We start from the raw sequence: 27,069 nt of genomic DNA, 5'->3' as shown, positions 1-27,069 counted from the left end.
GAGGACCTGATTCGAGATTTGCATTCGAAACGTGCAATTTCCGACGTTTTCGCCCCCTTTTTTTCAAAGTTCCGAATTTCTCCTCCCCGCGTGCGTGTGTACTAAGCTCTCCTATCATCCACCCCCCTCTCTCTTTCTCCTCCTCCTCGACTCCCGTTTTAGGGTAAGGGCGCGCACGCACCCTGCATTTACTAGCGGCTAGACGCAAAAAATGTCTCGGCCTCCTTGGAATAAAACGCGCTGCCTCCTCGCGCGTTGCGATTTTTTCGACGTAGGCGCTGATCACGGAGGGATAGGCATAATATCAGTGCCTCGAGGCCAACCACCATCCACAGGGCTCGTGGTGTATAAGCGTTATGCCCGATCATGCTACCGGGTACCGAAATCACCGAATATCGAAATTATCCCCCCAGCCTTATATATCCTCTTCTCCCTCTTTCCTATTCTTATTCTTCTTCTTCTTCCCTCCATTCCTGTCGCGCTCCTTCCATTTCCTCCCTCCGCCTTGCTTCTTTCCTCTGTCTAAAGACTCGATCGATATAATCGTCGGTCTCTCCGAGAGACGTTGTTGCTCGAGAGAAGGAATCGATTGGTATATATCCATAAACGACCCCTTCTACCAACCTTTTCGTACGATTGTCGAAAGAAAAGAGGAGGAGGAGGAGGAGCGAAGGACGGACAAACGTTAATTGCGATCGGAGGAATTTCGCAAGCACGTCGTCGGCGGAACATTTGCATGTTGCCGCGATTGCGGCTCGCGATCCGCGAATGCAGATTTCAATAGACACCGGTGGGCGAATTCTAGGTCAGCCTGGAGCACCGTATTGTTGCTTGTAACCAGACAATTGCGACAACGGCGGGGCATTATACTCTGTCGCGGGAGCCTTGTACGGAGGGGCCCTCCCTCCTCCTCCTCCTCCTCCTAACGTAACATCGTTTCATTAAATCCTCGACCGACCTCCCCCTCCCGCTCCTTCGCTTTGTCGGCACGAAAAAAAAGTCGATCATTAAAATTGCAAATTAACTTTTCGCCCTTTCTCACACGTCCCTGCCCCGGTAACAAACGGAACGAAACGCGAGTGCGTTTCGCGCGGGAACGGCGGAAAATTTACAATACCTTTAGAAATAACCGGGGAACGGATGAATTTTACACCGCTCCGGGGAGAGGGGAGGGGGGAGAGGTTTTTTTCAAACGGCGTGATGGAAACCGGCGATTCAAAACCAAAGAGGGGTGTTTAAACGGTCCATGGAATTAATCGGTCCGCCAAACCGGCACGGCTCTTTTCAACGATAAATGGTTCGAATGGAAAGGAGCGCGAATTGGTCCGTTTTGTACGAGCCGCGATAAAAAAGGAGGACGCGATAGAAAGAGGGGCCGCCGCGTTTCCATTCCTCCTCTGTGGAGGAATTTTCGAGGAAGGAGATCCACGATCGTTCGTCTTCTAGCTGTACTAAATTCTATATATATATATATAGAGAGAGAGAGAGATATTTATATATATATATGCGAGATGCAGATAATGATACGGTATTTCTAGCATTCCGATAATTTCTTACGATAAATCACGTCTAAACGGTCCCGCGAGATGGCATAAACACACGTTTCGATCGGGCCCCGGGTATATCGTTGCCAGTCCGATGATTAATGATATTTTATAAATTCGAGCACGGCTCTGGTCGCGCCTACCTCCTCCCCCCTTCCCTATCCCCGCTCACGCTAGACGTTGCTCCTTCTACTTCTACTTCTTCTTCTTCTTCTTCTTCTTGGTGAATCCACCACGGCTCGCCGCCACCCTTTTCGAGTTAACGCAATTTCGAGTGGAACGGCGAAGAACGTCCACCTTTGAGGCGACTGGTGGTGGACATCCGTGCAAAGACATCCCATCGGGCATCGACCGTCAAAAGTCCCGCATTAAATTACATCGTATTTCCATGGCGAATAGGCGAGGGACGCGTATGCATACCGTCCCTTTGTCCCCTGCGCGGGTAACGGGTGATCCTTCGCGAACGCTGCTCGTCTCATGATCGAATCTCTTCCAAATTCTTTTCTTCTTTCTAACTATTTATTTCTTTTTGTATATATATATATAACATGTAGGAACGATTTAAAATCGAAGCGAATCGATTGATCGAGTAATAATTAAGTTTCGCGTTTAAAGGAAAGAGAATTGAAAGTCGCTTGCAATAATTGTTTACTCTCGTCGAGGATCGAAAAATTTCCTCCTCCTCCTCCTCCTCCTCCTCCTCGAGCTGAAGAAAGGGAGGATCTTTGGAATTGAACGCGCACCCTGTAGAATCGAAGCGTGGTCACGCACACCGGGCATTTCCGTGGCCACGTGGTAGTTAAATCGAATTCTCTCGCTGTCCTGTCCGGCGGAGACACAAAGCAAAGGTTGGCCGAGTGGATGGAGCTCGCCCTGGGCGACCATCTAGCAAATTGTGGTATCTAAGTGGCCGCCGGAAACGGGCCGCTTTATCGTTCAGCTCTCGTCCAGAATTTCGAATTTTGGAAAGTCATTTCACGCTCGCTCCAGGCTCTCCCTCCTCCTCCTCTTCCGTCGCGAAACAAATTTCGATGATTCCTCCTCGAGAGAGAAAGGGACGGATCGGATTGTCTGATAAAGATAAAACAGGACAGAGGAAATTCTCGGTTTTGGCTTTTGCCGTTTTCCGCGATCGCGCGGGAGAAATTGGAGTGAAAACAATTTCCGCAAACCGAATTCGCGTTCCATTTATGTTTACAATATCGTGCGCAGATCCTAGAAAGAATTCGCGCAGTTGGAACGGTTGCATCACGGGTCGCTCGAGTAATTCCCTAACGTTCTATTAAAGATTCACCGTGTAATTGCGTATGATCGTGGCAGAGATCGTTCCCTTGGCCCGTTCCCTGTCCGTTTCCTTGGTGGCGTTCGCCGACAGAGACGGGGATTATCATCGAACCGAATGATCGCGCGTTGCACGTGAGGCAATCAGGCGACCGCGTGCCGGAAAATCTGTCTTAATGACAGCCTCTCTGCCCATCCTCCACATTCGTTTCCACTTTTCTTTATCCCAGATAAGGGACGTATTCGATCGTGCACCGAGATCACGATCAATCGTACGCGTAATACAATTCTAAAGACTCTTGGTACAACCTTCTTGAATATAAAAAATACTCGAGTAAGAGTAAAAACTCGTTCTTTCGATATCCGTTTTTATCAAAAGAAGAAATATCGACGGATCGAATCGGGCAACGAATAAAATGCGAGAAATCATCATCCTTCGAAACACGGCGTTGTCGAAGACAGTTAGCGCGTGTATGCGAATACACGGATATAGGGGCATCCTTTTTTTCCAGCCGTATTATTCCGGCGTTATTCAGAAGATCGGAATGCAGGTACAGTTATGGTTGCCAGTAACGTCGCCTCGTGTATGGCCTCGTGGTTGACACAATACAACCGCGAGTTCTCTCTGGTCCCGCGGGTGCTCCTCTCTTTCCTCTTTCTTCCTTTCTTCTTCTTTTTCTTCTTCTTCTTCTTTCCCTTTCCCTTCCCCCCCCGTCCCTCCTCTCCTCTTTTTGTTCAGGCCCTCCTCCTCTTCCCGAAACGCCGAGTCTTTAACCTCGTCCTCGTCTCATTGTCGGCCCCGCGGAGAGTGCGTGTACACGCGATATACGTGGCTGAGCCTAGAACTCGACGACAATCGATAACGTCGTCACGATCTCGAAGACACGCACGCTTCTGTCCCCTTATGTTAATCCGTTCTTAATATTCCACGTGCACGCTTCTCCCCCCTCTTCTCCGTCCGCACTTTCGTCCACGCTTCTTCTTTTTCTCCTCCCTCCTCTCGTTTGGTGCACGCATACGACTCGTCCTTTTTTCCTCTCGTGATCGGTCGTGGTTCCGGTTATTAAAGGGAGAAAAATGAATTTTCGATTCATTTCCAGGGCGGGTGGGCAAGCTCGATCCCTTTATTCAGAAGGTGTCGGTGAATCGGCTCGCTGACACGCGTCTGTCATTTGCATAGCCTCGACGGAACACCAACAAGTGAGCGCCTCTTCTGCTCCTTTCCTCTCTTTTCTTCCCATCTTCGCTCTCACCACTTCGCCGATCTTAAAATCGTTCGACGATTCGAAAATTGCGTTCGAGAAAAAGAGAGAGAGAGAGAGAGAGAGAGAGAGAGAGAGAGAGAAGATCGCCTCCGCCTCCTTTCGATTCCTTCGACCCGTGTCAAGGTCCTCGGGATCGGGGGAGAGAGAAAAAAACGGGGCTACAGAGCCAAGGCAATAAATAACGGAAGGAATTACGTGATTGCCCGGAGCCTCCCCGAACTCGAACGATCGACTCGTACTTTTGCAGAGGAAGAGGAGAAAAAAAAAGAAAGAAAGATTGGCCTCCCTCCTCTCGGTGGAGGAGGCATCATATCGGTCGTCGAAATGTCGCTCCTCCGCGAGCCGATTACGAAGGCGATAATACGAAGGTTTCCTCTTAGGAAGGGGGAGGGAAGGGCGAGAAGAAGGGAGGATGGGGCGGAACGGCGGAGTAGAACAAAGTAAGACTCGGGCAAGTATGGGCCGATCGGTTGGCGCGTTTAACCGCGGTAAGGGACCCGATATCATTAATAATAATTATACAATTATATGTAGGTACGGCGTATCGAGGAGTATAGTTTAGTGCCGTGTTATTATCTTCGTTCTCTCTGCCGCGAGTCCCGCGAGAAACCCGTGGCCGAGGAGAACACGTAGCCTGCCCTCCCTGCCTATACACGTATATGTTATTACTTATAATATTTCATCGTCGGAATTGGCGGTTACGCTTTGTTTATGCCATGGGAACGTCACGGGGTTATAACTAAGAGTGGAAAACGAGGCGGCCGCCGCTCTCGAGCCGTGGTTTCGCGCGCGACGAGAGCCGCTAATCGCTGCCAACTGCGTCGCGGAACAGCGAGCCGCGATGGTTCGCGCCTCGCGAACCAACGCCGCCAACCTTTGCCGCTTCCCTTTTTCAAACCTCCCTCCCTCCCTCCTTTCCTTTCCCCCCCTCCCCGCCCTCCATCCCGCAACCGAACCGAAAGGAACCTTTTACTTTTCACCTTTATCGCGGTGAATTATAACGCGACTATTGTAACCGCCTTTTCAACCGTTCGCTCGCAACTCGGAATTTAATTAAAGTGCGCACGCGCCACGATCTTTTTATTCGCGTTATTTTTCTAACAACGCGCCCTGTGTTTCTTCCATTCGTCGATGTATATATATATATATATATATATATATATACACACACACACGTCGTGTTTTGTGTCGCTTGTTCGCTCGAGAATTTTTTGCGGATATATAAGAACGTTTCGGCGGTGGCCATCCCCACCGAGGCGAAACGTCCTTGGACCCGGTGAAGCGAGTAATTTCACGCCATAAATTTTTTTTAGCCGAACGGCCGGCTCGCCGATACCTGTTGGTCTTTCGCTAACTGTTATGTCCACCGAGATAAAGCGAGGATCGAATTTCACGTTTTTTGCAAGTCGGTCCCGAGCCGTGATCCCATAACGAGTAGTAAATATCGTGCTTAAGCTTGTTCGGAGATAAGAAAATGGTCGTAACACGAGAATGACACACATTTTATTAGCCGAGTAGGATCACGTTTCGCGACGAAGGAAGGAAAGAGAGAAATATATATATATATATATATATCGAGATAGAGTGGAATGGAAGAAGGACGAATTGAAATGATTATTGCCCCTCCCCCCTCGTTGGAAGAATTTATAGATGACCGGCCAACTTCTCTTCCGAACGAGTGGGAGAAACGGTATTTTTTTTTTTTTTTTTTTACGGTTACGCGATCGTGATACGCGCATTGAACCCTTCGAAACGACGACGACAATAGCTGTCGTTGGACGGACGAAGGTCGATCGTGGAAAAAGCTGAAGAATCGGGTGAATATGCGGGAGCGGTGTATATAAGCTCGTTCGATCGAACCACGTCATTTCACGAACGAGAAGAGAATCGATCGGACGGGCGAGCGAAAGAGAGGCGGAGGAGAGAAGGTTCAGGATGTTTCAGCGGAAAAATTTATAACCCGACTGATCGATTATAGGCAGAGGGATTCCGAGAACTACTATGCCTGATTAGAAACCGAGGCATGCACACGAGTACGCATCTGCAGCCCCGCCTATTCCTGCTCGCGCTCGTTCGCACCCCTTTTACACGTGCACGCGTCTACGCGCGTCTATATTTCTCAATACAAATGCCGCCCTCTCTATCCTCTCCAAAGGCTGAAAAATCATGGACTTTTGCGCTTTTGTAGTCGGACTTTTTCTCGCGCCATCGATTTTCGTCTGGGAGCGGAGAATTTGCGGCAAGGAAAAAAGTTATATTCCAAATATTAAACCGAAACGAGATGTTTCGAAAAATCCGATCTAACTCTCTTTAGATTAATGATTAATCTTTTTAATCGTTTGACGTTAATTCGTTAATTCACCTAAGATAAAGTTGATACGATACGATTTTAATTATCCGACCATGTTTCGCACGAATGAGAAAATAAAACGTGCACACCTTCGTTCCACTTGGAAACGGATCGAAATCGTTTAGACGAGCAATCTATGGTGGATCTGATCGATTTAAAAATTCGTGCGTGCGTTGCTCGTTCCACGAATAAACGGGTGTAATAACGAGCGGATAATAATTAAGGGAAAAGAAGGGAGCGGTAATCGGTGTCAACGAGGAGATCTCTCGTGGGTTGCGAATGGGTTGCGCGCGATCAGTTGGCCGATCGAACGAGGCCGCAACAGTGGCTTTTCGAGAGGCGGTTTCGGGTGTCGCGCGGCCTGCCAATTTCTATCGGCATGCAAAGGTGAAACGCGGGCGGTGAGGTCGATCGGGGCAAATCTATACGAACGATAAGCCGTGGCTTCGACAACGCCACCAGCAGCGGCATTTAATCGATGCGTAGCGAAGTTTACACGATTCGCACGATGTAAACTAATTACCTCGCACTTTGTGCCCGGGAAACGCGCGCTCGCCTACGCAACACCACCAACACAACGACGAGCACGCGAGAAGAATCCCACTTACGCGGATCCTTTCCGTACGATTCTCGTTTATTGTCGCAGGATTGATCGTGAATTTCTACTTCTGATATTACGTAGATTGATAAATTAGGAAGAAAGATTAAATTAAACGCGCCTCGATTATTTTCAATGTAATAATTTTGAACACGAGAAGTTTCACGAAGAGGTGTAAAATTAATTAATCGTCATCCTTAGAAGAGGATCAGATTAGGTTCATAACAGAGGGTATGGAAAATTTTCGTATGGAGAAACGGCAAGGATCAACGATCTCCCTCTAGATAAGAACGTGGCCAACGTCTGGGCGACACGAAACGCGGCGTCACGCGTCACGACGTTAATTTACACTTTTCGTCTTTGTGCCTCGTTGAAAGAGTTTCGCGCGAAGGGTTGCTCCACAAACGAAACAATGATCGTTCGTTAACGCGGAGAGAAGAAGAAGTGTCGAAATCCGTGCTTATTTGTTCCGGGGAAAAATTGCGAAATCGTGATATTTCGCCGGTCATTGTTTGTGTCCAGCTGTTGTGAACGGACGAATATAGAAAAACTTCGATCCTTCCTTCGCATACGAAAGTAAGCGTGCGTGCTTTGAAACCGATTCGCCATCTCTCTGGATCATTTCCAACGTTTCGTGGACGAGGCGGTTTTCGAAAGGCCGCCGTACAGAATTTTGATAAATCGACGTTCGAGATGATATTAAAACTTTTCGTTTTACTTTTCCAGCCACCGGGTAATTGTAATTCCATTACACGCGATAATTACGCGAATTCGTTTCATCTCGAAAAATGGAAAAATGAAAAGTTGGTCGAGTTCAACGCGGTTAAGAACGCCCTTCCTCGACGATTTGGCAGATGAATCGATCCGCCGTCGAAACGGATTCATCGGCTGGATTATTTACGAATTAACGGCGGAACGATTTCGCCCAATTTTCCGAATCGCGTCGCGCGTGCCGTGAAACGTCGATTATAAATCGTCGCGCGATTATTACGTATCGTCGCTCGATTATTGCACTTGGAGGTGGGGGGAGAAACTAAAAGATACACCGCAACTTCGATTCCATCTTCTATCTCCCGCAAGAGTAACAATGAAGATCGCACTTTCTTCCGAAATGTTACCGAAACCGAGGAACGAGTTTTATTTTAAAGTAAAATTTAATTGGTATACTTGTATATACCGATTCTGAATTAATTACTTTCCATTTCAACTTCTCTTCGTCCGTTTCAATCTGTTCAGAGATTTTCCAAAGTCAATCTTAAGCATTCTGAATACAAGTCTTTAATTGGCCGTTCAATTTCGGTTCTGTGGAATTATCGGTGTAACAACACCCTCTTGTGTCACACGAGGCTATGATTTTACCATTAAATTTCTTTTAAAATTCCGCTTTGCACTCGTATGCCGCCGTACACATTTTTAATACAATTATATTCCAGGAGAGTCTCGTTGCTTGATCGAGCGCAAAGGGTTAAAATCTTATTATTCTCGAAGAAGACCCAAATATAGTGACGAACGTAAATAATTTCTCGATTACTATTCTCGACAACGGCACAGCTTCCGCGTTTCTTCCTTTCATTTTTCATACGAAACGTAAGAACGTTTTATTATTTAGTTTGCATGTAACGAGAGAGAGAGAGAGAGAGAGAGAGAGGCGGCAGGATTATCGCGACAATGATCGCGAATGAAGGGAGCGAGTGTTAGAGCCGTTCATCTTTCTCGCCGAGGTAAGTGGCGAGGGGGTGGCGGCACGTTTGCCCCGTCGTAAATCGCGAATGATTCCGCTAAATTTCCATCTCGTCGAATGCGAAAGGGGGATACGCCGGTGGTGGATGCGGGGACGTTGGACGACGGATAATGGGCAGGGTGAATGATAATGCACCACGTTGCAGCTTCCCGCGGCGTCATCCGTTCGAACATTTTCGAAAAACTCGAGAACGAAACGTTTCGAGAAAGAATCGGTGAGAATTGGTGGAGGGACACGATTTCTTCTTGAAGAAAAAGATATCGATACTTTTCGAGAGAAAAAAAAAAGTCCATTTTAATCGAGGACCAGAACCTCCTCCTTCCCCTCCAAGTTTCGAAGTCGTCCTTGATGCGCGCGGACACCCCAAATCGAAAGGCGCGCACGAGCAACAAGAGGGGCCCGGGTAAAGACTGGTAGCCGGAATACGGTTGGCCGAAAGCCCAGAATTACGAAAATTATGGACACGATGCACGAGGGGGAGCCGAGGAGGGGCGTACCGCCGCCTTCCACTCCCTCTCCTCTTCTTTTTTCGCCCTTATATACGCGATCTCTCACCCCCTCTCGGAGAAAGTGCGGTTTAAGAAACCATAGCGTACGAAAAAATCGAGCGGCGGGAGAGGAATCATCCTCTCTCTCTCTCTCTCTCTCTCTCTTCTCTCGTGGAATATGCACAACCGAGGAAGGATCGATCGATCGATCCGATTCGATGTAACGAGAGAAGACCGGTTGGGCTCGTTGATCGGCGTGGAAGAAGAAGAAGAAGAAGAAGAAGAAGAAGAAGAAGAAAATGGAGGGGGGAGGGAGAGATCGTGCAGTTACTTAGAGCAGCCGTAGTCTTGTAGTTGCGCCGGCGGTACGGTTCTCGCGATGGTGAGTCGGTCACGAATACCTAATCAATAATTATTACCGCGATACTCTCTATTTTTGCGCCCTCCTCCTCCCCCCCCTCCCCCTACCAGCGCAAACGTTCGTTCGAGCCCACCGCGGTTCTCTTCTCCTCCACCCCCTCTTTCTCTCTTTCGCGCACATATACGCACGTATATAGATGTGTGCGCACACACACCTCGTTTCTTTCTCCCCTGTCCCTCGCCTCTCGCCACTCCCCTTCCCCTCCTCCTCCTCCTCCTCCTCCGTTTCTTCTCCCTACGTGCACAGTGCCGCCATATTTGCATATTTATAAGGGAATGTAATCGCAGAGCTCGGTTTTCGCCGCTCGTCGCTCGCTACCGTGGAAAGAATTCTCGCAAGATGGCGGAAAGATTCGAGGCAGACATGCGATCCGATTTCCTGCGCTCCCCCCTTCGGGGCCGCGATACCGGACAGCGCGCAACGTATCATCAGCCCCCTGTGTGTGGAACAACACAGTCGGTGTAAGGAACAATCGTTTGCTCCTTTCCCTCGCTTCCTTCTTTGTTTCTCCCTTTCTCGAAATTTCTCGAGGAGGAACGTCCTCTCCTCCTTCTCCCCTTCTCCCTTCCCTTGTTCTTATAATACCTTCGTGGAAAGTGACACGATCGGCGAATCCATCGGCGGCTGATACAGGGAGGAACAAGGATGGCCGGTTCTTTCCATCCTCCGCGTTGCAACCGATCGATCGTAGGCATCGTTGGCCGACGAGGCCTCTCAGGTTTGCTTTGCAGTGTGTAAACAGGCAGAAAGGAGGACAGAGGGGAGAGAGAGCATCGCGCTCGAGGGACGAGCGAGAGAGAGAGAGAGAGAGAGAGAGAGGGGCGGTAGACGAGGGAGAAGGATAATAAGAGGAGAAGGGTAATACGCTCGTTTCCTAGAGTTTCTCCCGCGGCTTCGTCGCGCCTAGATAGCGTTAAAACCGTGGCTCGATTCGTTGGCTCGGCTCGATTTAGCGGGCGGCCAGCGGATAAGTGGCAGCTCCTTGCGGAAAGATCATCGAGTGCGCCCCACCAAGTTGCAAGCTACCGCGTGCAAAACCAACGAGTCACGATCGACTCGATATCGTGAAATCACGGAGGGAGAGATTTCCTCGACTCGTTTTTTCCCCTCTCTCGCGCATCTCCCGTTTAATCTCCTTTCGTTGCTTAATTTCGATGTTCTACTTCATTCGGATTTTGAGATCTCGAATCGATCGATCCTCGCCAAGGGTTTCTCGAGTTTAGGATATTTTCATAAGAGAGAGGGTCCCCTCGATATACTCGTTGCGACGAAATTTACGGTTATCCTTCTAATACAACTTAATTTGAAAGCAACGAAAGGCGGGCGGTGAATGGAGCGGCGGGTGGGCAATTTGGCCGATCGGAAATGGAATTTCGATCGGCGAAACGGCCCCGTCACCGCCCCGAGAAATCTAACCTGCGATTCGCATTAAGCGTCAATTTTTGCTCGGCGGGGCATCGGCCACTCGCTTACGAACGCGGATAACTGTCGCACCACCCGCGTCCAATTATCAGAAAGGATTCGATTTGAAACGAAATGTTGCATGCGATTCTCGCTCTTTTCTCGCGTTTGCCGTTGTCGAGTCGCACGGATGCTTCGCCGATCGAGGGCGTGGATGAGAGAATTTTTCTCGAAGGAGAAATGTTATCTCGTGACGTTTAAGTAAAAAGCCAGCGTATTAAAGTGGAGTTAGAATTTTAATTGGCGATTCCTGCGTTCGCTTTTCAACAAGTGGGACGCCTATTTTGCAAAGCAAAATATTTTCTAGCCTGGATAATTTACAATGAATCGAATGAATCTAACAATCTGCCTCGTTCGGTTATATATAAATAGACGGAAATGCATGAAATATAATCAATTTCCATAAACAACCGGCGGCGCCCCAACCGATTTTCTCTCCCTCTCTCTCTCTCTCTCTCTCGAATAATTTGCTCGCCCCACTTCAAATTTAACACGCTTCACAAATTTTTTTTTTTTACTCGGGTCGATAAGATCCCCTCCCCGCCCATGATACGGAAATCGAACGATATATTAATATCGATCGGAATTCGAGCACTCGATACAAATATAACAGAGGCCAATCAACTTTCGATTTCGAAGCGTAAATCCATTAACGTCCCCCCTCCTCCCCCACCGTTCAATCGCGATCTCACTCTCGGTTTCGAGTCGGTAACGCGTGGACGAGACGGTGTAACAAAGTTCGAACGAGTTCGAAATGCCCGTCGTCATCCTTCGTCAGTTGGCGTCGTATACGGTGGGACGCGGAGGGGGGGAGGGATCGCCACGGGGCGCAGCGCCGCGGGATCCACGGGTGGTTGGAACCCTCCCCGCGGGGTGGACAAGAGGGAAACGCGATTACTCGGTGTTGGAGGCCGATCGTTCACGATCGAATCGTCGAAAGGAATGTCGTCGATGGCCGAGACATCGCGTTATAAATTAGATTTGGAGGGAGAAGAGGTGCGTTCTGCTCGAAGACGTTTCGAGAGAGAGAGAGAGAGAAGCGGGCGGCAAGCCGAAGCGCAGGCAAAGTCAAAGAACGGTTGAAGCCGAGGAACGTTGCGCAAAAAACACGCGAGTATATACCTATTACCATTTACATACAATCGAAACTATTGCGCATACATTTACATATTATGCAAATGGGTCGTCTATGAGCGGCAAGGCTAACGAATATGTTGTATAAAAATATTTAGCCGCGATGACGCGACTTTCGTCCGCTTCGAGGATACATTTTATCCTCCGATTTTTTTTTTTTTTTTTTCTCTCACCATTTTCTCTTCTCCGAAACAACACGAAGATTCGGTTAAAGATTCGCTTTCGTTGCATGAAAATCTTGGAACGCGATTACACTCTCGACCTTCTTAAATATATAAATACGCAAAAGCGCAAAGGGGTCGATGTAACAGCGCTGATTGCGCTGGATGACCGAGCGGGGCAAAAACACCAGAAAGAGAGAGAGAGAGAGAGAGAGAGAGAGAGAGAGAGAGAGAGAGAGAGAGGATGATCCTCGTTTCGAGGATTATTTCGGTCCAAGAGGTGACACAGAGAGAGAGAGAGAGAGAGAGAGGAGAGCCGCGAAAGGAGTCGAAAAGAGAGGCGAGGGGAGAGGAGAGAGCGTTCCATCTCGGGGTGGGCACCACGGGCATTAAATATACACGCTGATTTGTCGTCCGCGGATTGTCACCTCTGATAGCTTTCATTTTGTTGTATATCGGTGGCGGCCGCCCGCCTCTCCCTCCGCGCTTTTCGACGTAATTCGGCCCGCTTGATTGACTTTTGAGCTGGCCTTTATGGCGATATTCGTTGCGCGAATGCGCCAACCCCCTCCCTGCCCCCTTCCTCCCCCTCCTAGATGTCTCTAGTAGATTTATCGGACAGCGAACGCGTGTCCTGCCGATTTTTTCGCTCGTGGAAAGAGAGAGAGAGAGAGAGAGAGAGAGAGAGAGAGAGGGAGGGAGGGAGGTCCCCTCCCCCGGTCAATGAAACGCCGTTGATGCCTGTACGTCTGCCTTTTCGTCGCGAGCGCCGCAGGGGTTGTGCGCATTCTCTACACTTTTGACAGGTTTCGAGGCAACGTGTCAACGAATCGAAATCGAAAGACACGCGGATGTCGGCCGCGATTCCACGCGAATTTCGATCGTTTGACGTCCCCTCCCTCCCTCCCTCCCCCCCCTCTCTCTCTTTCTCTCGTTTAGAAGACGGCTCGATTGCAGAAGAGTTGTTTCGTTTCTAGATTAAGAATATAGGAATTTCTCGAAGCAATACGCGTTCGTTTTACGTACGAAACGTAGAGATCTAATTTATAATTAATAGGATAGACCAAAGTTACGTAGATTACGAACGGATAATTTGGGAGTAAAGGAGTGGGATACTTTGTCGAAAAATACGAACGCGAGTGAATCCTGGATCCTTCCTTTTCCACGCCTCGAATCCCTGTTTTCGCTCGATGTTTCAACAACATCCTCGGCCGCGATTTTCAATAATAATCGCGATCGAGCGATTTGTTTAAACTGCCGTGGAATTCCGCTCGTATTGTCCGCCGGTGAAAACAACCGGCGTGCAACCCGTTGCATTCCGTGCACGGAGAATAAACGTCTTTCTTTCTTTCCTCGCTTCCCGGAAATCCGAGCAACGTCACATTTGCCGATCGAGATCGATCTCGCAACGTTTCGGCAACGAGACTCCGTCCAGACCAAGTAGTTGTTTTAAAACATGTTTGAAACGTGTTGCGGATTCATTTATTATTAAAATAAGAGAAATAAAATTGTTGTTTAAATTGTTTCAATAGATAGATAGAATTTACGGCTCGATCTTTTTTACAGCAACTTTTATAGAATTTCATGGACTACGTGGTACGAATTGGATCAATTTTTCTAATATACACATTGGATTGAGTTAGTAAATTCGATATTGACACTTTTGTAAATGTAATTTGATTATTTCTTCTGCGTGTGCGATACGTAACAATCGGTCCTCGATCGGTTTTCGGGGGGCGATACGCGTTTTAAATTTTCTACAACCTGCCCCGTCCTTCTTCTGCCTGTAATTTGGAAACGTTGGAATCGGTGTCGGGAAATTTGATACGATCTTCCTCCTCGCCGATTAATTATGTTGAAAAACCGGGAAAGAATTTTTCTCTCAATTAATTCGGACAATCGATCGTTTTATTTAATCGCGAGAAATTTTCGCTTATTATTGTTACGTGGAATTTTATACACCAGCTGTACGCGTAATCACTCGGAACAATTGTTCAACAATTTGAAATTACCAAGAGGATTCGTACGAAGGGGAGAGGTTGAAGAAGAGAGTCCTGTTCGAATCTAATTCGTGTGAATAATAAAAAAAGGGGAATGAAAAGTTTTTAAAACGAATATCGAAGCGAAGGAAAAATAAATAAATATAACGAAACATGAAATCTCGATGGTTATAATTTATTTTACGGACAGATATAAATATGCAATCTCTGCGATAAAGAATCGGTGTTAGGAAATGCTGAAGAAATTCTTTTGCATCGTGACAATGCCTGATTATGCGAAAGCAATACACGTGTATTTATTCTTCCATTCGCCCGTTCTTTCCTCCCTCCCCCCTCCCCCTCCCCCCATCAAATCTTCGAAAACGGTAAAGTAGGATGATTAAACTTTGAAACGAATTCTCTGGAAGGGCGAGAAATTAATTACATCTACGTAACAAATATTGTTATTCTCTCTCTCTCTCCACCCCCCCTCTCTCTCTCTCTCTATTGAAATTACGACGTTTTAAATCGACAATTTGCTTGCGAGCTGATGCAATGTGTACGCTCGCAGCATTGAGCGCCCGATGTCAAGTTCAATACGAGTGCATCCTTCCCCTCCCAAAGTTTCTACCAGTTTCCTACCACCGATAATACCCGCTAATCTTGATCGATCTTAACGCAATCTTTAATGCAAACTCGCTTTGACTGATTTCGCTCGTTTCGCGCGGGCCAACGCGCTATAAAATTTCCTTTCCAACGCGTCTAATCTCATCTCAACCGTCCGAGAAACCGGAAAGGTTTTCACATCTGTCGTAAACGTCGCAAAACGAGATTTGAATTTTTATTGAAATACAGGTAAACAAATGACGCAAATCCCCCTTTTTAATTATTGTGTACTCGCAATTTCGCAACTTCCAATGTACACGTACGTTCCTTCTCTGGCCACGTGTTCTCGCCCTCCCCGCCCCCCTCCCCACCACGAAGAAGACACTCCTTTTCACTCTGATCATCTACCTATGCAACGATCGCAATTTGAGAAAGAAGGAACAGGGCCATTGCAAGATTCCGAGAATAGGTGTGAAAGGAGATAGGTGTGGTTGGTTGATTCGGGAGAAAGTGTCGGGAGAAACGGGGGCAACTAGGAAGCTCTACCAGGAGGAGGGGACACAAAAGGGTCTTCTCTCCGGGTTCTCGCGAGGCTGCTGGGTCTCGCGATAACGTTACGCGGCGGTTATTGGAAATAGTCTGGTCGATCTACCCCACCGTGAAATACACATAGCTCGGCGAGCCTACGTCATACCTTGGCGTATGTACATTATTCATAGCCATCGGTGAAAAGGGCGCCAGCCGTATTACGTATGCCACGGGTTATTATGCCCTCTAAATGTTTAATGTGTTTGCCTTCCTTCTCCGGCCACCAACGTGGCTTTATGTTTTACTAACTAAATTACTATTTTTTTTTCCTCCTCCTCCCCCCCCTCCCTCCCTTCCTCTCCTTCTTCCTTTTCTCTTCTCTTCTCTCTCTCTCTCTCTCTCTCTCTCTCTCTATTAGTTCTTCTCCGAACGTGCATGCAACGTACGTTTGCCCAATCGATTCGTCGCTCGTTCGCTCGTTTCTCCTCCTCCTCCTCCTCTCCTCTTCTTCTTCTTCTTCTTCTCATCTCGATGAACCCCTCCCCTCGTGGTATCAGTCGCGCGATATACTTCATCTGGATGTCGTGGAATTTTTTCCGAATCGTACTTAATTCGAGCGGAAGAAAATCTTCACGACGACAGATTGGATTTTTCTTTCTCTCGTTTGAAAACGCGAGCGAGCTTTCGAGAAATATCGAGCTTGTTTACAGGATTAATATCCGGCGAGCGTATCCTCCTTGAGCCGAGGAGGGGGTCGTTAAAACCGCGAGTGCTAAAACGCGCAACACCGAAACGCGGAAAGTTTGGAATTTACTGCCCGACATATTGGCTGCGAAAGCACACGAAATTAAGGCTAGTAAAACACTTTCCTGACACCTCTCTTGCACCCCCCCCCCGCTCGTCCTAACTCGGAGGTCCCTCCCCCTCCCCTTTTATTTACCCCCGTCGATCCTTTATTTCGTACAGCTTGTTCGAGAACGAACGAACGAATGAAACGTTCCATCAAGCGATTGCTGATCGCTATGCTTCGTCTATTTTTTGATATGCGATAAAAGAAAGATCGAAAGATTCAGTTGTTTCGAGCACCCTTCTCCCTTAAAGGTAAATATATTTTCATGGAATTGTATATTTCCTCGTATTTTTTTTTTTTTTTTTTTTTAACTTTTTCTAAGGCGAGACGATTTTTAGATGAGAGAGTTTTGTTGTCGTGTTTACGCGAGCGATGATTTTGTTCGGGGTATATATAGCAATTTGTTGAAGGCAAAATCTGTTACGTAAAAAATGAGATTGTGACAGTTTTATAATACAATCTATTCTTTTATCATCGTTTATAAATGTTTTCGATTTTTTCTTTTTATTATCTATCACTATTATTATTGTTTCTCCCTTTAAATCTGGATCGATTGATTTAATAAACGACTTCACGTTTCATATCGCGTAACATTTTATGTAGTTTAAAATATGTATACAAATCGCTTGCATGCCGAATGCATTCCAAAGTGACTACTGTCGCCATCTAACGCCCGATATAATTAAATATAGATCTAGCTGCGGTCGATAATGCGGCTAACTGTTTCACCACTCCCAGTGTTCGTCTTTTAATACTTTTGTTCGTTTGATGAACGGGATTTTTTTCAAAAAAAAAAAAGTAATAGCGGACAAAAAATAGGAGGGGAGAAGAAAATGGAAATGGAAACAAAAATGAAAAAAAATCAAAAAACTTACCGAGACGATGAATGAAAATAAACAAGGGATATGGAAGTAACTGTAACAAATAAAAAAAACGTATACATCGTTAATAAATATAACAAAACGTATACATTTTTTATATGTAACTTCTTTTATTGTCAATATATTACTAACTATATACATACATATCGGTTTGATAAATAATATCGACAATGTGCATAATTTACAATATTTTCTTGTAAAAATAACGAGAAATAACGTAACTTAAGATTGACTATAACTGATATGATATATCGTTGAATTTGAACCGTTTCTTTCGTTATTCAAAATTATTAAAACTTTTCGTTTTATCGAATAAAATTTGCAAACTGTTGACTATGACGAACGTCTTTATTTCTATACATCATTAAATTTAAACGGTTTAAAATTTGAAAAATTAACAAATTGTAAAATTGTAGATGATTTATAGTTAAGAAATCGTGAATAAATTGGTCATCGTCAAATTTGGAAAGATCGCGAGTATACGATTCGCAGTACACAACCACTTGTGGATCGTAGGCACGAGATACATGTGCAAACGTCAGCGAACACGATTTCTCTTCTTGCAAAAATAAGGTTTCAGTATTAACAAATACCATTGCAAAATGATACGCGATATTTAGAAACAAAAAAATCAATGAAACTGTCTTAAATGGTTACGAGTTTTTATAGAAATTTCGACCGAAATCCGTGTGTGTCAACGCCATGTCAAAATTTGAGTGGCGTTACTCGCATAAAGTAAAAAGAAATCAATGATCTTACCAAAACTGCACAAAGAGAAAATAATGGACTGTTTGCAATAATTTCCAATGAAAATTTCACAACAAAAAACTACACAAAATTCACAAAATACTTCGAGGCTAGCGGCGAGATGTTTCATGCAGACAACTGCATGTATACACAGCTAATAGTGCTGCCACATTCGAAACGACGCCAACTACGAGAAATAAAATTATGACCGCGTATTTCAAATTGTCTTATAAACATTTCCATCGAAATGAAAATAATTTTGTCACGATTTAGCGTTTATTTTAATTATAAAAGATTTAAGTAAGTAATTTTTACGATTATTTATTAAATTTAATGTTTTCTAATAATTAAATTTATATAACAGTCAATTCAAAACTCTTGTTTCGACAAAATATTAAAAAAGAATAATCTATACATTTAATTATAAAGAAATAATTATGTCAGATGATTATATATAGAATAAATCCATCATACAATGCATAATTGTGTCACAGTTTAAGAACAATGTAACCTTTACGTAGGTTAAAAAACTTTGTCTATGACCTCGTTACCATTCTCGCATCACATGCAACATTATCGATTCAGAATGGAATGAAACAACAGCGCTGTTAGGACGAAAAAAATTATAATTAAATATAACGATTGTCAATTGTCTTTGACAAGAAGATTAAGAATATTTAATCGATTTAAAATCGATTTAGAATTTAAATTTAACATAAAATATCGTCAGCTATTTTTAGCGCGGAAATCACAAAGAATATTTCAAATATTTGTTTTAATTCAAAATATCGGTATCTTTATACAACTATGAATATTCAAACTTGAATTGTGTTAAATATAAAATTCAAGTTGCATTTGTATATACATATAAAATATTTGGACGAATTATAAATAGAAAATTTAACGTATGATTGTAGAGATCCTTTGAATGAAAAAGTAAAAATATTTGCATTTCATTTTCTAATTATTCATAAAAATTCGAGCATAATATCCCTGGTCACGAATAAATTTTTTTACATATATGTATATACTTACATATATTTCTAAATTCACTGCCCTAAATTGTAGAGGGCACAAAACTTCTGGTTTCTTGCACGATCGGTAATTCAGAACATAAAACACAAAATTCCAACTTGTTTCAATAATATATGATTAAAATTAAATGATGCAGAGAAGAAAAGAAGATAGTAGGTTTATTCTCCGATTATAATATTATGATATTATGATACTTTGCACGTGACGGAAATACTTTACTTTTTCTCTCTCCTTTTCTCTCTTGCATGGCAGGGATGAAAAAGCAAGAAAGAGAATAAAAAATGAAAAAAGAAGAAATTTTATGAAAAAGAAGTGTATCAAGAAGACCAACAAATGTGATATAGAAGCAATATATCGAAAAACAGACTAGAAATACATGCTATTTATAGAGGGATGGTGAATTGGTTATGCCATTGAAAGGGCAAGGGAGAGGGAGAAATCTCTAGCTTCGAAAGCGAAGAAACAGTGCTGCCTTTAAAGATGGCCTCCGATGACAACGTGCCGTGTCGCGTCTATGCCAAAAAATGCTCGAAAACCCTTATCGAGCCGTGAATATTGGTTAAATCGAATTGTACAGTGATTGTGGAGATATTCTATACGATTGTTCGGTAACGATAGGAAAAAATGTTTGGTGTATCACAGTGTTTAATTAACTGAAAAGCAAAAAGATTGACGAGATGCGAGATCGGATCAATCTAGTGGTAGTCATTCTACCCCGTGTCGAGTGACAGTAGCTTACGTAACGGATTATTCTCGCTATGATAACGATACTCCAGCCACGAATGCGAAACAAGAAACTGTTTTACCCGGTTATTCGTGGCGCTGCGCACGAATCTGCTAGAAATACGCATCGCGACTGACCTGATTATTCTTTGTCGTTTTGATATCGTGCCACGCTACTGTTCGAGTGCATCCTTTTAGTTTCGAATCCAGCACGCTGGAAAATAATATTGAAGTTCGTTCTGATGAATTATGACAGCAGCGCTCGTCATGGAAAACATAAATTGGGATCCTGGTGAGTAAATTCAAACGGTCTCAACTACCGTGTGTTTTACCGCGATATATACGATTTGTTTTCGTTTATCGTTTTCTTTTTTAGCTTTTAATCAATGGCATGACAAATTAAAATGTTTCGGCATTTCGGTATGCAATATCACCGGCTTGATTGAACGCGATATTTTGAAAGTAGAAGCATACCTTCATATTGTATTCGTGTACATATTACATCTATTTTTACCTGCTAGCAAGTTCTTCAACAAAATGTCCGAATTAACTTGAAACAAAATATTATTATTGTAACAGAGAGGAATGTTTCACGTTCACGGAAATTAACTTATCGATCGAGGAAATAACCGTTACCGTGAAATTGATTCTTTTCAAAAAAAATATAAGCAGAATGTAGTAGTAATTTTTGGAAGATTGTAAGCACGATCCCGTACGATAATGTTAAATTGTTAAATTGAAAATTAAAATACAATCGTTCAAGTATAGTATACATTTATTGCGTATTATGTCTTTGTATTTGAATTTTATCATCTTTTTGAACAATATAAGAATAAATTTTGTCGATTTTTATTGAATCTCCATTGTCTTTCCTCTCTTTTAGCTTTGTCCAAGCTGTTAAATTCTCTACAGGAGAACAAGAACGAAATACCAAGCTGCACCGAAGAGGAATTCGGATTTTTAAGCGAGTTGCTACAATCAAAGGAATTGAACGCTTTAGTGAATGTGCATAATAAAATTTTGAACAATGTCAAGGACGACAAATTCTTTCCCGTACTCTCCAATTCTATGGATATCGACATCGAAGTTTTGGATCTGTTGTCCACGAAGACTCACGTCTCGAAGGATTGCAAAGAACTTTTCCATTTACTTCAGAAACCACACATACAGGTAACGTGAACGTTGCAAATAAACAAATAGATCGGCAAAAAAATTGAGAAGAAATCGAGATGTTTTGTCGTAGGGCTTGTTATGCGCCCACGACGCAGTTGCCCAAAAAGATTACTATCCTCGATTGCCGGAAATTCCATTGGAAGTGGACGAGGATGAAGAAACCGTGAAGATAGTGCAATTGGTGAAATCGAACGAACCCTTGGTACGTCAGATAGGTCGCACGTTTCGTGTTTAGTATTTTTTTTGTTTTTTTTTTTATTTAGTAAATTTTTCGCTCAAAATACCAACGATAAAAAAAAAAGAAAGAAAGAAAGAAAGCTTAATAGCGTAGAACAAATTGATAGTTAACCAAAAAAGGAGAAGACTATATGTGTGTATGTATATGTATATACTCTCTTTCTTTGTGGAAATACATATACATACAGGGTGACACATTATAATCTTTTCACGCGATTGCCTCTTCTACTATTTACTTGAAAAAAAAAAAAAAGAAAAAAAAAAGAGATTTCAAAGTGTTCTTTACTTTTTTTAAACGAATATTTGTTTTTTAATTCTTTTATTTTTTTTTTTTTTATTTTATTTTTTACCTCTATAATCAACACGAAAATTTAATACCTAATAATGTATTGATCTTTTTCAAAGTCTTTTAGCACGAACGTTTAAAAATCTACTCTTGTCTAGAAAATTATATTTTTCGCCTCTTAATCACGTGACGTTGGACAATATTTGGATACGATTTTGTCATTGAATAATAATTTTCTCGAGGAGAGTTTAGCTGTTTAATCACATGGAAGGATTATAATAAAAAAGGGTCATCGTGTGAGAAAGAGAGAAAGAGAAAAAGAGAACGAGTGATAGCTTTAAAGTAATTAAAACCAATGATCTGCATGGGATTTGAACCTGATTAATCCTTTGTATCGATTTAGATACCTCAATGTTCCCGTAATAAGTATCTTAGTATCGAACACGTATCGTTCGCACGATACTCAATACTGTTTCTTAAGTAATCACGTGTTTCTTTCATCGTCAAACTTGCTTCGAAGTGTGGCGCCGGCGTTGAACCGATCGTGGTAAGTCGACTTCAAGCCGAAACATGTATTACTTACAGGCCTGTAAACGTTCCATTGCGTATCAAGCAACGCGCAGTTACGATTTACGTAGAATTATTCATTTATTTCTCTGTTTATTTCTATTTTGTTTTAATTCAACCAGTCATCTAGTGATTAGAGAAACTTTAGTTTTTGTCACTTTGCGATCTCGCCTCTGTACCGGAGTGAGAACAAAAAATATATATATATATATTCGCGGATAGAATCGGCTGTAAATAGAACGCTGTTCGTTTTCTTCTATCTACACGAGTTGTTCATTTTGCTTATATACGCAATCTCCCATTGATTTGTGTTTATTTGTTTGTCATTTTTGCTTGTATAAAATAAAACAATTTCTCTAATAATAACAATTGTATCCAGTGTTATTGTCCCGCATGTCCTTGTATCGAATATGGAAAAAAATCTCTCGAGATAATAAAAGTGTGTAACATACAAGCAAAGATGCATATAAAATTATACATAGAAGATGAACGAATTAAAAATAAAACTTTATTTTTCAATTCGTTCAACAACTTCTCGAAAAGTAGAAGTTAATCCCAAGTAGAAGTATCATTAAAATCATCGATGATTAACGATACTTTTACCCCCGATTATCTCGAGAAATTTGAACCATATTTCCGAGCCATAGTCAATAACGCTTGAAACGCAGTCGAAGAACGCATCGATTTAAGATCCGATAGAAAGAGCCGCGACTGCTTCGATCGAATGATTGTTTGTCGCGATGAATTCTCTTTTGTTCTCCTTTTTTTTTCTTTGTTTGTTTGTTTGTTTTTTTTTTCTTTTCTTTAAGAAAAAACTTTTTAAGGCACTACATCATTGCGCGTCTCGCAACCGCAAATGAAAAATATTAGTTTACACGTTGACAATAGGGGGCGACCATTAAAACATGCGAGGTGACCGGCAAGATCGTGATAGCACGAATAATGCATGGCGGCGCGGCCGACAGATCCGGCCTGATTCACGTTGGGGACGAAGTTTGCGAGGTGAACGGCATCAGCGTTGAAGGAAAGACTCCGAACTGTGTTCTCAAGATATTGGTGAGTCGCAGCTTTTATATATTAAACTTATAATTTATCATGTTACATTCGAACGATTCCTACGTAAAACGATATATGTTCTCTTTCAGCAAAATTCCGAGGGTACGATTACGTTTAAAATAGTGCCTGCCGACAGCAAAGGAGGAATTCGTGAGAGCAAGGTACTCGCTTCCTTCGATTTAATGTCAACAATTATTTTTGAAACACTTTATTTATCATTTTTATGATAATTTTATTTATTATCCATTTATTATTTCTGTATCTTGTTCGTCAGGTACGAGTTAGAGCGCATTTTTCGTACAAAGCTGCCGAGGATCCGTACATACCTTGCAAGGAGGCCGGGCTAGATTTTTCTAAGGGTGACGTGCTTCACATCGTCAGCCAGGATGATGCTTATTGGTAGAGAGCTCGAATTATTATATATCGTGTGATAAATATCGTATCGTGAATTTTATTCTAATCCTCACGCTCGTTTAGGTGGCAAGCTAGACGCGAAGGTGATCGAAATATGAGGGCGGGTTTGATCCCAAGCAGAGCCCTACAGGAGAGACGAATTATCCTTGAAAGGCAGCAAAAGGAGAAAACCGACGATGACAATATGAGTAAGTGGGATAGGACAGTTTACAATCGAATAAGTGTGAATAACGTGTGCTTCTGTTCAATTTTCATCCATAATCGAATGTGAACAAAATATTTCCATACTTTTGACGAGATGGTTTCTTAAATTGATATACAAAATTTTAAATCATCTCATTTCTCTCGTTGCCGCGTTTAAGTTTAACTGCATGTCGAGCCGATTAATAACGCTTCGTAATTGAAACGAGCGAGAAAAACAACCCGATGAAACTGGTCTCGGCTGCCCCTCTTAACGGATGATGGCCTGACGACCTAACCGTCGGTTAGGCTTGTGTTCTGTTCCAGTGCCTTTGCCCGCATTGTGCCCCCGTCCCACTACCTCTTTACACGCCTCGCCTACAAAGTGCAACTTGCAGGGAGTAAAAACTAAAAAAATCATGTATGACGCTGCAGAGAACGACGATTTCGACCGGGAAGAAATACCGACCTACGAAGAGGTCGCAAAACTCTATCCAAGACCGGGTCTCTACCGACCGGTGGTTCTGATCGGGCCACCCGGTGTCGGAAGGAACGAGCTCAAGAGGCGGCTTATGGCCACCGACCCCGATAAGTACAAGACACCTGTCCCCTGTGAGTTTCCCTTATTTTCATCCATCAATTTATCATGCAATAACAACGCGATGATAATGGCAAATTTTCATCCAATTTACTTTTTTTTTTTTTTTTTTTTACTCAAAATACTCGATTATTCAATTAAAATTTTCGTGACGCTTTTCAGATACCTCGAGACAGCCGAGACCGGGCGAAATTAACGGGAAAGAGTATCACTTCGTTAACCGTGAAAAGATGGAGGAGGAGATCGAGGGTGGCAAGTTTATAGAATACGGGGAGTATAAAGGAAACTTGTACGGTACGAGTTGTGAGAGCGTGAGCTCGTTGATAAACGCCGGATACGTGTGTCTATTGAACCCTCATTACCAAGCGTTGAAGATGCTTCGAACTCCGCAGACAAAACCATACGTGATATACATTAAACCGCCTAGGTTCGAGATATTGAAAGAAACGAGGAACGATGCTAGAGCAAGGTCAACTTTCGACGAGAGCAATTCTCGGGGTTTCACGGTAAATCAATGATCTCTCTATTCTGAGAATATAAGTATTATATGTTATGTGTTATGTTATAACGAATATTCATTCGCACGATCGTTTTGCAGGACGAAGAGTTTAGCGAAATTTTGCATAGCGCTGCAAGGATCGAATTTCTGTACACTCATCTGTTCGACGAAGTAATCGTGAACGCCGATCTTCCTATTGCGTTTGAACAACTGGTGAACGCTGTTCATCGGGTTGAATCGGAACCGCTTTGGGTACCTGCTTCGTGGGTTCAATAAATTTTGTTTCGAGCGAAAAAAAAAAAAAAAAAAAGGAGAAAAGGAAATTTTTCGGGAAATCAGCAAAGAGCTAGATTACGATCGACGGATGCTTTTCTTTAAATTATTCAAGTTGTACTTTTTCAGTAAACCGCCTGCCTGTTTTCCTCATCTTCACTTCTATAGCATTTCAAATCGATAGGTACTCTCCATGAAGAATGTCGATGCCTTTATACCTATATATATATATACATATATATATTTACATTTTTGACACGTCGAGAATTACAAAACTCGATCCGATTTACTTTAAACTATTTTGTTCTTTTCAACGTGAAATGAAACTCGTTCTTCGTTACATAATGGATATATGTGTGTATTGTATTTGGATCGATAGTGTTTAAGAAGTTCGTATTTTTACCAATGATCTCGTTTTTAAACGTTTAAGTTAACGTTTTATTCATCTTTGATTTTTAACGTATCGTGCATTCACATGCACAACATTAGAATTTTTACTGCCACGAATTAAAAGCATCTCGTGATGAAGGAGAAAGCATTGTTTTCGCGTGTGAAAGAATTTGAAAGTGTAACGTAAGCACGGGAACCGTGTAAAAATTCTTGGGTAAATTTTTGGGATCAACGATTATAAATGGTACCTCGTTGAGACGAGTGGAAAAGTTGATGAATTGAAATTTTGAAATGTTAAATAATCGTTACTATACCACTCGTGACCATTGATCCCAGTTGTTGATTGTTGCCAAATAAGTATCGTACGTAAAACATGTGAGAATCATCTCACAAGTATTATTGTATTTTCCACCTGATCAGCATTGCCACGATATTGCTATTTTTTTCATAATTAAAGGGCTGCCAGTATGAGGAAGATTTATGCACGCTATATTATTAGCGTTGCATCAAATAGTTCATCCTCGATGTAAACTCTCTATGTTATCGAAATATAGTATTACACTTTGAGATACGCATTATTGTTTTTTTTCCTGATTTTTAATCAAAATTATTTTGCTCATACCTTTAGTCGATAAAACGATAAAACAGCTTTTCAAGATACATTAACTTGACTTGATTTATTATCCAGCAAAAATTCAATTATTTTTCTACAGAAAACGGTTTTAAACGAGTTTTACGATCAACACGAAAGTCGAACTAAATTTAAGGTTAAGTCGTAATTCAACCTTGAACTAATGAATTCTGACATTTCTCCGTTACGGAATAACGAATCGTATCTATATTGAGATCTACGTAAAATTCACATGATAAAAAACCTTCGAATACTTTATTTCGAATAAATTGCATGCAGATAATAGCTTTCTTTTAATAACACGTCATCACATAGTTGTTTCTTTTGCACGTACGTACTATTTTCCTCAAAATTGCAATTCATTTATCACGAATATCGAATAACTCACGCTTCACATTTTTCTAGCGTATTACCGTTTTGTAATCGAAACTAAACATTTCTATCTTGAATATTTTAAGAATATATACTATATTCGAACTACGTATTTCTAATTAAACGGCTATTCTAGACCCGCGAGACAGTATTGGACGATATATACATTTCAGTGAAGCCGGAAAAGATTAGTTTTCGGCAGATTGCTTCGAAATTCACTATATCTGTATAAAATACATAAGTAACAGCCAATGTGGGTAAATACTATTTTTGGAAATTTTAGTTTTCTAATTGAACTTGAATCATCGAAACTTCCGAACACGTGCACACGTCCCAATGGATAATGCGTTACTGCACGAAAATAGATCGAACGAAACACGCTCGGTAGGTATGTTAGAAAAATCGTGGAAGTTTTTTTTTCCGCTTCGTTTCGTTCCACTATCATTACTCGGATGGTACACACGTTTCGACGTGTGTCGTATGCAAGGTACGAAAATAAAAATTGAAAAAGAAAAATTTACAACAATTTTTGTTTCGTTGTGTTCAAAATCTTTTCGTTTTGACTAGATATTAAAGAGTATCTGGCCTAAATCTGCGACT

The 27,069-nt window shown here is 42.6% G+C and overlaps 2 protein-coding genes and 1 long non-coding RNA gene across 6 annotated transcripts in view; 1 reads left to right on the top strand and 2 right to left on the bottom strand.

Annotated features, from left to right (window-relative positions):
• Window positions 1–18,204, bottom strand: part of LOC116414339 (uncharacterized) — a 50,770-nt gene extending 32,566 nt beyond the window's left edge. Inside the window, exons 1-2 of the mRNA XM_086912770.1 lie at window positions 18,048–18,204; window positions 17,283–17,322 (exon numbers count right to left, since the gene is read on the bottom strand). Of these exons, the coding sequence (XP_086768896.1) occupies window positions 17,283–17,322; window positions 18,048–18,165 (158 nt within the window). The 5' untranslated portion in view covers window positions 18,166–18,204. The remainder of the gene's footprint in view (window positions 1–17,282; window positions 17,323–18,047) is intronic.
• Window positions 18,205–19,322: 1,118 nt separating this feature from the next.
• Window positions 19,323–26,033, top strand: metro (membrane palmitoylated protein 7-like protein metro). Of its 4 annotated transcripts, none has more exons than XM_086912756.1 (11): window positions 19,323–20,085; window positions 20,677–20,963; window positions 21,037–21,168; window positions 22,010–22,036; window positions 22,945–23,112; window positions 23,202–23,273; window positions 23,387–23,511; window positions 23,590–23,714; window positions 24,142–24,318; window positions 24,467–24,810; window positions 24,903–26,033. In XM_086912756.1, exons 1-11 carry the CDS (start codon window positions 20,043–20,045, stop codon window positions 25,077–25,079), a joined length of 1,677 nt encoding a protein of 558 aa, XP_086768882.1. In that variant the 5' UTR covers window positions 19,323–20,042; the 3' UTR covers window positions 25,080–26,033. The 4 variants fall into 4 exon arrangements, with proteins under 4 accessions (XP_086768882.1, XP_086768879.1, XP_086768883.1 ...); XM_086912753.1 differs by having other exon boundaries at window positions 24,016–24,318; XM_086912757.1 differs by lacking the exon at window positions 22,010–22,036.
• Window positions 25,097–26,565, bottom strand: LOC147656948 (uncharacterized). The gene is made up of 2 exons (XR_015293475.1): window positions 26,089–26,565; window positions 25,097–26,001 (listed from the first exon to the last, which is right to left on the bottom strand). It is a non-coding gene; the product is annotated as an uncharacterized LOC147656948 (long non-coding RNA).
• Between the last annotated feature and the right edge of the window lie 504 nt (window positions 26,566–27,069).

This window comes from Apis florea, unplaced genomic scaffold, assembly GCF_048593485.1.
Source record: "Apis florea isolate Af1SG1 unplaced genomic scaffold, ASM4859348v1 contig_3493_pilon, whole genome shotgun sequence".
NCBI lineage: Eukaryota > Metazoa > Arthropoda > Insecta > Hymenoptera > Apidae > Apis > Apis florea.
The sequence above is the reverse complement of the archived record's forward strand: the minus strand, read 5'-3'. Positions and strand labels throughout refer to the sequence as shown.